General features: G+C 44.2%; 1 protein-coding gene across 1 annotated transcript; it reads left to right on the forward strand.

The window, feature by feature from the left end:
* Positions 1 to 828: 828 nt before the first annotated feature.
* LOC124544919 (endocuticle structural glycoprotein SgAbd-5) lies at positions 829 to 10,623 on the forward strand. Its single transcript, XM_047123659.1, has 3 exons — positions 829 to 984; positions 7,638 to 7,753; positions 10,246 to 10,623. Exons 1-3 carry the CDS (start codon positions 844 to 846, stop codon positions 10,421 to 10,423), a joined length of 435 nt encoding a protein of 144 aa, XP_046979615.1. The 5' UTR covers positions 829 to 843; the 3' UTR covers positions 10,424 to 10,623.
* The last annotated feature ends 546 nt before the right edge of the window (positions 10,624 to 11,169 follow it).

The raw sequence follows: 11,169 nt of genomic DNA on the forward strand, positions 1-11,169 counted from the left end.
GTTCGTCATTGGCACTTGGGAATGTTCCCTTGTTTATCTGTAAAAATGTGCTAGTAAATTTATTTTTGTTTCTAAAACTACCTGTGGAACGAAATATTACTCCCTTGCACATATCTTTGGATGCAATGTAATACTGCACAAGCTTATACTGTTATAAAGGTGGTATAAAAAAGTCAATTGAACGGTCGTCTGCAAATGGGTGTCAGCAGTAGTCAGTTGATCCATATGTTGGCTTCAGTATGTTGACGTCATGCGCGGTCCGTATCATCTGTGTCTGATGTTAATACTGATAATATTCAGTTTGAACTGCGAGACGCGTCTGCTAATCTGAGAGGTGAAATTATATCACTGAGTGTTTAAAAATGCGAAGAATAGAAAATTAAATGATATGAAAGTTAAATGATATTACTCTAGTTTTCTCTAATAGAACGACACAGTAGTCTCTAGACTTGTTTGGTGTCTCTAGAAAGTGCAAACAAGGCTCCAAAATTCCGACACTTGACGCCGTACCCACACTGACGTTTGCCGAAACAATTACTGCGCCGGTGTGAATTGTTTGAGTTACGGCGACTCCACACCTGGATAGCGTGTGTATGTGCATTATGTCACCGGCGTACGTATTCACGCATGTGCGCCGCGGCCGCCGGCGGCAACCTGCAAATGGCAAGTGCGGCTGTTTTGCAACCGCGAGTGACGCTCTGCCGTGCCCGGCGCGGGGCCTCCGGTGAGAGGACGGGAGCCACCTCGCCTCGCCTCGCCCCGCCTCACCTCACCTCACCTCAGGCTGCTCATCTGCCCGCGCCCGCGGCTGTGTGGGTGTGCTGCGCGCCTTTGTGTTGGTGCATGACACGCGCCGGGGAGGGGGCCGGCGCGACCCTATATAAACCTGTCCGCGGACCCAGTCCTCAATCACAGCAGCGACAACTCCTGCCTACAGCCAGACGCGCGTCCAGCACACAGCCACCAACGCCCACCATGAAGCTGGTGAGTATCTCGGAGAAAGTGCCGATTCTCGGAACCTGCTGCGACCGCCTCATCTTCACAGCCCTCTGCCGCGTTTGGCATTTATTGTCACCGGTAGTAAAATCTGAGTTCTAGGACAGCATTTTATGCCTCTTCAAACTTCTCCGATACTTGACGGTTCAACCCCTCTTTTCGGATCTTCTTCAGGAGACTTGTGATCTCCAGCCGCTGGGAGATGGTTCAAATGGCTCTGAGCACTATGGGACTCAACTGCTGTGGTCATAAGTCCCCTAGAACTTAGAACTACTTAAACCTAACTAACCTAAGGACAGCACACAACACCCAGCCATCACGAGGCAGAGAAAATCCCCGACCCCGCCGGGAATCGAACCCGGGAACCCGGGCGTGGGAAGCGAGAACGCTACCGCACGACCACGAGATGCGCGCTGGGAGACACCAGAAGATTCTTGAAGAATGTCCTAGCAGAAGGATCGAAACCGTGATAACTGGACAATTTTTAACAGTACTGAGACGCCGCCTGCCTCTGATTTTAGCATTACTGCCGATGAAACTGACGTTTCTAGGCAGCGTCCTATTCCTAGTCAAAGTTCTCCAATGGGGATCTTCTTCGGGTATCTTCTGGTGTCCAACAACTCGAATAAATCATAACACTCCTCAAGATTATCCCAGTAGAGGGATCGAAACAATGGTAACTGGACAAATTTGAAAAGGATTGTGATGCGGCCTGCCTCTGATTTTACAATTTAATACAACATATGGTAAAATCAGAGTTGTCAGACAGCGTCATAATCCTCGTCAAATGTCTCCAATTCTCGACATTTCGATCTGTCTGCTGGGATCCTCTTCAGGAGTCATTATCCAGCCACTCAGAGACACCAGAAGACTCTCGCAGAATATCTCAGCAGAAGGTCCAAATGGTGGTTTTTGGACAAGTTTGAGGACTATGACTTCGCCTGCCTCTGATTTTAGCATTTACTGTAACTGCTGGTAATATTGAAGTGGTCAGGCAGCGTCACATTCCTCTTCAAACTCCTCCAATATCGTGGCGACCCCTATTCTGGGATCATCTTCAAGAGTCTTCTGGCGCCCAACCACTCGAAGATACCAGAAGACTCCTGAAGAACATCCCAGCAGAGGGATCTAATTGGGCAAGTTTGAAGAGAGATATAACGCAGCCGTACTCAGATTTTATCGTCAAACACAACGACCATTTTCAACGCTCTCTTTCGGCAACTACGATTGCAAAACAGCGCAGGAGTGGCGAAGAACGCAGGTCGTTGGACTGGCCTTCGGTGACCGGCAAAGGATACATCAGTTACGGCACTGAACTTGTACTCAAATGAATACAAGTCAAATTCCCGCCCAAGAATTCACCATTAGATTTCCGTAGATTCACTAAATCACTCAACATCCATACCAGGACGGTTCCTCGGCTAAAATCCTGTCCCATACATTGACGTTAGTTTAAATTCATATTTGCCGGTCTTCATACTTCAGATGAGCATTCGAATTAATATGTGAATACGGTGGTTTACATATTTCGTAGCTTTTCGTCTTCCGTGCAGCCTAATGACGGATAGGTCCGTAGGTGTTGCAGGTCTCGCAGTCTGGTGTTAGACTTTCAGTTTGTAGACTGCTTACCCCTTTTTACTATTGTAGTTCGTTAATGTTCAGCGCTAGTGGCCGTTGTGGTCTAGCGTGTAGAGCACTAGACTTCGGCTACGGATGTCCTGGGTTCAATGGCCCCAGGATGGCCGCAGATCAACTCAGCCTGCTGAGTAAAAGCCAACCGGTGCGATAGGCCCTCTTAGTGCCGCGGCGACTAAAGGTTGTTCTCTACCTATCTTCAGTCGGGTCAGTCACCCGATCACAGGCTTGGCTCATAGAGTTTAATTTTGTTTCATTCAGACATCGGACTGATTGCCGAGAAGCAGGCTCACATCCGTAGATCGCACTGTTGCAGACAATAACCGTGGGTGTTACCGAATACGATCATGCTAAGATTCCACGTTTTAAATTATATATTATTAATGAAAGGAAATTTTGAAATGAGAACAATTTTAACATTGAATTTCTGTATTATTTGAGATCATCCTTTCGAAGTTACGCACATCCAACCCACGTCTCCCTTTCTGTCTGTGTAGTCTAAAAGTCCAGATATCAGATCATTAGGCCTTTTCAATGTTAATGTAACTTAAGTCTGGTTTGTTGCTTCTATCACTCGCGGTCGCAAAACGTTACACGTATTATTTTGCTCTGTTGAATAATCGCTGTATGACCAGTAAAAACAAGTTTCTGTTGATGAGAGATTTCAGTTAAATCCACAGAAACTCAGACTACTCTCAATAATTTTTTGGTTGTGTGAATTTCGACACGCTTGATTGTAATGCAAACTCCCATCGAAGATTAAATCGTAATGCAAATTATCGTGACCTGCTCCACACCTTTCAGACACATCGACCGTACTCAATGAAGTAATTTGTGAACTCCCAGCTTCAGCGCAACCAAACACCTCGTAGTACAAACCTGCTTTGTCGTTCCGTGGCAACAGTGTCCAAATTCGTTCAAGCCGAGCGACATCTGCAGAAGAAAAGTACACCGCCTCATCTAAGAATCAGTGGACACGGAACGCTCACGAACATGTCGAGCCTTTGGCGGTTAATATGAAACCATCAACAGCATTCATTCGAGCAATTGACCAGGTGCCTTCACAAAGCGATTAGCTCACGTTCCAAATTTCTTCTGCTACTGAACCCAGGATGTTAAGCTCTAACTAAGAAGAAACAGGCATATAACAAGCGCAAAAGTAAGATGGCAATAATATTGATCGCAATGTGTCATTGTTCACTCTAGCTGTGGATGCTTTTAATCCATGATTTGTAAAGACACGTAAGTTTGCTCACAATGTGCCAAGCTCTAAAAACAGTTCGTATTTGGTTATCGATTTGTTCATGTCGCACAAAATTGTTTGACTTTTGCTAGCGATGGTATCAACCGCGTAATGGCATTACTGAAGATGCAATAAAGGCGGAAAATCTGCATGCCATTTTCCGAATCATCGGAACTATTCCTCAATTGTATTTTCATTCAATACAGTAAGTGGAAATATTTCGATTAATGGTCCAAAAATATAATAATAACTGTGATTCAGGTCGACGTTGGTTTGTTAATGTTTTCAACTTTTTTCCATATTTGAGAGGGCGAGCATATCGGCAGTCAGGAAATTAACAGAGAAACCAGTTTCACAGACAGCTGTCGCAAGAACCCCTGGCGTCTCACGCCTAGAGTCTACTTAGAACCATAGGAGGGTTCACCACTGCTCGCTGTAATTCCAGCATGAAGGCGTGCCCCACTGCGATAAAACGTAGATTGTGAAAAGCGAACCACATTTTTTCCTCAATGGTTAACGTTCCGCCGATATGATCGTTAGATACGGACTGGTACCGCAGATTGGAGAAGAAGCTGGAGATATCAAACAAGAATTTCTTCCAGAAAATTCCGACTGACACCCTACTCCTATTGCAGAAGACAAACATTAATTTTTATTTTTTATTGTTTCTATTTATTAGGATTACTTGAGGTGAATACGAGGATGGTTACATGATGGAGCAAACACCTTCCCAACTTAATTCGAGAACCATGTCTAATGGCCTCTCTGCTCAAACTGGCGGTCGTACAACGGCTTCGATGCTGAACTTGCATTCGGTATGTCCTCGGTTCAAATCTACCTCCAGTCAACCAGATAAGTTTTCCGAATGGTGCATTTGCATTAAGTGAGTTAGGAAAACCATGCAAAACCCAAATGTCGATAGCAGGAGGAAGAATTTGAAATCTGTTGATTTGCACACGAGTTCAATGCTTCAAGCACTGCATCATCTTGCTTGAAAGGAGAAGACTTGAAAGGAAATCGATTTCTTCAATAACAGCGAATTTTCCATGTTTAGTTCTGTGCGAAAGTATCATAGGCATGAGATGACTTGAAAAATTCGTGGAAAATTCTAACGTAATGGGCACAGAAAGAGTCGAATAGTCTTCCTCTAGCTACATCAATCTCAGCTGTGTTCCTCAGCAAAGTTTACACATTAAAACGAGAATAAATTGTGGAGCTATTTCATAACACCCATTACTGCAAAGCTGACTTTACTTTCAGCTTTTCTTATCTCTCAATGCTTTTGGTTTTCTGCCCCCCTCCTCTCTCTCTCTCTCTCTCTCTCTCTCTCTCTCTCTCTCTCTCTCTCTCACTCTGTCTCTCTCCCTTAAAATAATAAATCACAAACGATTGAATCAATATCATCATTTGTGTTTCTCAGAATAAGTTAATAATTCGGAAATTTGCACTAATATTATCCTTGCATCAGTTGTCGTTGTTAATTTAAGCAGCAGAGTTGTGTCATTAAAGAATCCCGAAATGACACAGAAAACACTGCTCCTCTGTCAACTTTTAATTGCCAGTCTCACTCTAAATTACACAAGTAGTGAACGGCAACTAACACTAAAGCTAACGTAAACCACTCAGAACTCAGACAACGAAATACATCTATCATCTAATATTTTACTCCTGTTGCAGATGAATGCGAGATCTAGCTGCAAACAGTGGTAAATTTCGTCTATAGGAAGGACGCACCAGTTTGCGTCACAGTCAAGGGGAAGACAAAAAGAGCCATTATGATTATGAAGTTAAGTGATATACGCTCGATGCTGGCGAATGTTGTAACGTTCACTTCTGTCGACACTCGATCCCCCGTTTACTGAAAAACGGCGATGAATGTATTACGACCAGCTACTGACTTCCAGGGCCTGCATGATTACAGCGGAAAACTAAATCAACAGTAAACGTATGTGGGCCTTCAATATTCTACAACTACAGGTCCCTGTGAGTAATGTATGTGCGAATAAAGTGCACACATTTGTGCGAGCTGACTCATGCGCTGAGATGAGCAGATAATGAGGTTCGCCTTTAAGGTTCGGTATGACATTTCAGAAACCCAGCCTTAGAAGAACGTGAGGAGACCTTACACGGACGCTAATCGCCTTGCGTTAAGGCGTCTGCCATAATATCTGACCGATCACGGAAAGACATCACGACAGAGTCGTTGCGCGTCCGGATAATCCACCATTACATGGTAGCTTGCTGCTACGTCTGGAGCGAATGGCGTGGTAGATGTAAGGTCAAGCACGACCACAGGCCATTATCTTCCTGAGAATGTTACCCTTCGGTTGCGTTGACGTTCTGTAGTCTCCTACGCATGGGTATATATTTCAGTATTTACTTTAGTCATTTTGCAACTCCAAAAATCAGACTGACAAAGAAATAAACAGGTCGGAAATCAGTATTGAAGGTTACAAAATGTTTAGTGTTTCTTTGGAAGTAATAAAATATTACACTAAAGAGAAACGAAATAGAAACAGTGCTGGAATAAAAAGTATTAACCATATACCATTGGAAATGGATGCCGTGTCGTACGTGTCCGAGTTCTGCGTTGATTATGGAGCTACTTGGAGCTAAATCCACTGCATTACACCGTGTTCATGTAAGAATCTCTGCTGTGAGCATTAGCAAGTTGCCGGATAGATGTGGCAGTAGAATGCAAAATATGCATATATTCACCATAGGACTCTGACGCCAGATCTTCGTGTTGCAGCCACCACATTAGGCCCGTAGTACCGGGTGATCAAAAAGTCAGTATAAATTTGAAAACGGAATAAATCACGGAATAATGTAGATAGAGATGTACAAATTGGAACACATGCTTGGAAAGACATGGGGTTTAATTAGAACCAAAAAAATACAAACGTCCAAAAAATGTCCGACAGATAGCGCTTCATCTGATCAGAATAGCAATAATTAGCATAACAAAGTAAGACAAAGCAAAGATGATGTTCTTCACAGGAAATGCTCAATATGTCCACCATCATTCATCAACAATAGCTGTAGTCGAGGAATAATGTTGTGAACAGCACTGTAAAGCATGTCCGGAGTTGTGGTAAGGCACTGGCGTCGGATGTTGTCTTTCAGCACCCCTAGAGATGTCGGTCGATCACGATACACTTGCGACTTCAGGTAACCCCAAAGCCAATAATCGCACTGACTGAGGTCTGGGCACCTGGGAGGCCAAGCACGACGAAAGTGGCGGCTGAGCACACGACCATCACCAAACGACGGGCGTCTCGCAGTACTTGTTTTTTTTTTGTTTTTTTTTTTTTTTCTAATAAAACCCCCACGTCATTCCAAGCATGTGTGTCAATTTTTACCTCTCTATCTACATTATTCCGTGGTTTGTTAAGTTTTCAAATTTATACTGCCTTTTTGATCACCCGGTACATAACGAAAGTACTAACACGCTTGATATGATGAAGCTGCAACCTACACTTGGCCATAACGCATGAAGTCAGTATGGGTCTAGAACTACAGACTCAACAAGGGGATTTAGTTAATGAATCGAGGGAACTGATTTAACGCGTATTCAATCAAAATCAGTCTCGACACATAGATTAAATCGCGGTTCACCATTTTTGAGGTCAGTGTAAGAAAGATTTGTGCCTACATAAATGGCAATGTAACTGCTGAAAATTTTTGCCTTACATGTTGGCCCATTAGCAAAGCTGCAGCATACTTTTAGGGCAAATGCGTGAGCGCATCTTCTTTTTTGCAGATCCTGATCCTGAGTGCTGTAGTCGTGGCGGCGCTGGCTGTCCCGCAGAGCGGAAAGGACGCCACCATCGTCGAGCTGACCAACGACAACGACGGACTCGGCCAGTACAACTTCGCGTACGTCCTCATGCCATGACTCATTATGTGCCACTCTGCTGCCGCATTCATTATAAGCATTTGACACCATTACATCTACGTGTTTGGGGTACCTCCACTACACTTACTTGGAACTACCTGAAATAGGACGAAATCCTCCCAGGCCAGTTTGGCATCAGCCTTTTGGTTCTCTATGAATAATAAGTGATGTGATCTTCTTTTTTTAATATGATTATCGTATGCACTTCTTCGTTAATAGTGATTTTAGAATCGCTTCGTCAAACGATTGATTTTGAGTAGTACTAGTTAAGAACCAGATAAATCATCGCCAATTCTCAGCAATTCAGAGCCGAGGAGAACCACTGTTTCTGGAATGGATGCGGTATGTTTACAAAGGCTAAACAGTAATTTTCATGTGAGCAAATTTATTTCTGTAGTTTCCCAAATTTCAGCACATTTAAGTGGATAAGTCATTAAGGCCTTTGAGTCCTATTCGGTTGCGTCTCTAAATCAGTTCAACGCCGGGATGCTTCCATTAATACGCCATGGCTGGCACTTCCTATCCACCAACACACATTCTTGCTACGCCTGAAATACATGCTGAGCTAATTCTTGAGCATTGCTGAATGGAGGTTGGTATGCAAGTATGCGTCTTCCCATCGCATCTGTGCTTGTCAAATCAGGGGACTGGTTAGAATAGTCAAGGTGTTTGTGGTGTGAACTGCAACGGAGGATCTTCCACTATCCTGGTGCACTTGGTACTCTGGTTTAGCGTTTTAACCACATACTGAAGAGCGTTCAGTCTCCCTTCAGTAACTACCAAGTCAGTTCTTCTCTTACATCCAATAGCTCCCAGCACCAGGAGTTCGACTGTCACGCGTCTGAGAATCACTTCTCATCAGGTCGCTTATGGAGGTGTTCGCCTTTGTCTGACCATCACAAACAGAAGTGAGACCCGTCACTGAACATCAAAGAACGTCATTCAAAGTCTCAGCTGATTTTCGCTCTTCACCCTGCAAGTATCTGTACTCATTGCATCACAGCCAACTATCTATGTGATCTTTTGATAAGAAGCTCATATATCCCTCAAGCCAATGAATCTGCATTTCTCAAAGATTGAAAGGCCAGTGTAAGCAGCCGCATATGCACGTCCCCTGAGAATGCTTTGATGAAATTTCCACCTGGAAAGGTCCCATAACATTACACACACCCAAGAGTGACTTGTAGGAAAGGCATTTTGCTATGCTGAAAATAAGCTTGCGTAAGGATGATATTCCAATCAACATACCACACACACCTGGGAATACTGGATGGAAGCGTGCGGCCAAGGTGCTCAAACTATCATAGTTCCCCACCGCATGAAAACTACAAGACATGAAGTAAGTATACACACATCAGTGGCTAGACCATCTCTCTACGTTTCTGACTCACATTACAGGTAGTCAAGTGGGGCACTGACCGTGACGCAGAAAACGCTAACATCTGCGTGTAATTCATTGAAATAGGGGACATGAAAGTCTCTTCCATTGGGCTGCATGTATGCAGACGCGAACTAATTGCATACGACAATAAAGAGCGAATGATTTATCCACAAGTTCTCACACGAGTGACCCCTAGTGCATCTACGCTACCCCTTGGTGCGTATTACGAATCGAAAGTTCAAGAGATGGTCTGTCCATCGATAGGTGCAATTGTTCTGTATGTCTTGTAGTTGTGTATGTGTGTCTGTGTGAATGAGGAGTGGGAGACAGAGAGAGAGAGGGCGAGAGAGAGAGAGAGAGCACATCTACGAGGGCTATTAGGAAATTAAGGAACGATCCGTCGCGAAATGGAAAACACAGTGAAAATCAAAAGTTAGCTACGTGTTCCACCTACGTTTCTACATAGTCGCCTCTCCGACTTAGACATCTGTCGTAGCGTTGTACCACTTTTCTAATACCGACAGAAAGATCCTCCCTGCACTTTTCCACGCTGGACTGCAACTCGTAGTCTTCATATCCAGCGGCTCATTTGAGCCGAGATGGAAATCATAGACGGTCAAATTTGGGTTGTATGGTGGGTGATCAAACACTTCCCGTCGAAAAGCTGTAGGAGCGTCATAACTGCCCCTGCGGCGTGCGACTGAGAGCTGTCAGGAAGATGGAAATGCATGACCTTTGTGTGGGCTGCATGAAAACAGGCGAAATCTCTCGTTAGGCACCCGTACTTGACGGGAGACACTGTTTTGTAGGCATCTTTACGCAATCACTGTACGCTCAGAGAAGAGCGACATGACGCTATCTACGGGCATAACAGAGACATTGCCTACACATCTGTTCAAAGCTTCATCGGATTTTCACTGTGATTTTCATTATGGACTCTGTTCGCTCATTACATTCCGAATAGCCCTCGTATTACTACTATTCGCCAAAGTGACAATAGTCGCCAGTGAGATAGTGACAACGCAGACCTTACTGCCTGTTTCGTCGCACATGCTCCACCGTTGCCAGCTGCAGTTCTGCCTTGCCCCGCAGGTACCGCACCAGTGACGGTATCGCGCGGCAGGAGCAGGGCGCGCTGAAGAACGCCGGCTCCGAGAACGAAGCCATCGAGGTCCAGGGCAGCTACACCTACAAGGGCGTCGACGGCAAGGACTACACCGTCACCTTCGTCGCCAACGAGAACGGCTACCAGCCACGCGTGCAGTCGTAAGCCGGACCGGCGTCCGACCTGACGACGGTACAACCAACTCGACCAAGAGTGGCCAGTTCGCTTTTCCTACGCCGACTTCGCTTCAGTGCCAACAAACCGACATCGGCTTCTGCACATACCTATATGTTTTACAAACATATCACATGATATTCTTCATATTTTGTGAAGTTATTTGCCATCAAATAAATTTTATTTTATAATTCCTGCATTTTTTATCAAATCTATAAATAGCCCTTACTCCACAACAACATCGTGTACTTTGCTGAAATCGAAAACTGCAGTTCGTCTCAAGACCGAACTTCGGCTAAGAATTTCAAAATTTGAAATCTGACTCCATTAAAAAATGCATGTTAGCTTCAGTACAGATGCCAAATTCTTACTGACGTATGTTTTGCTACGGAGATCGCCCAGGTTATTAAGTGGAATATCCAGTGTGCCCTGCGGAGCATATTGGTGTAATGTTTAAGACACTAAATTACTAGAGAGATCCTCGTCTGTTCATCCAGAATTATGTTTTCTGTGATTTCTCTAAATTGTTAAGGCCCATGTTCAGCCATTCAGATGTTCAATGCGTCCCATAGATCCAATCAAAAAAGAGAACCTTCACGGATATGGGACGAGTCAGGACGTACTTTAACACAAGACAAAAGCCTCATAGAAATTTAATCCGTACACGCTGTATTTTAAAATTAACTCTCACTATATTTCTTGTGCCGACTTCGTTTAATCGAACAAAACAGTAAAAA

This window comes from Schistocerca americana, chromosome 8 (assembly GCF_021461395.2).
Source record: "Schistocerca americana isolate TAMUIC-IGC-003095 chromosome 8, iqSchAmer2.1, whole genome shotgun sequence".
Classification (NCBI taxonomy): Eukaryota; Metazoa; Arthropoda; class Insecta; order Orthoptera; family Acrididae; genus Schistocerca; species Schistocerca americana.

Bases quoted from the DNA above. Each gene is read 5' to 3' on its own strand.
- LOC124544919 (XM_047123659.1), top strand. From the start codon at position 844: ATGACACGCGCCGGGGAGGGGGCCGGCGCGACCCTATATAAACCTGTC. The intron at 985-7,637 runs GTGAGTATCTCG...TCTTTTTTGCAG, and splicing joins CAACGCCCACCATGAAGCTG to ATCCTGATCCTGAGTGCTGT. The intron at 7,754-10,245 runs GTACGTCCTCAT...CTTGCCCCGCAG, and splicing joins CTCGGCCAGTACAACTTCGC to GTACCGCACCAGTGACGGTA.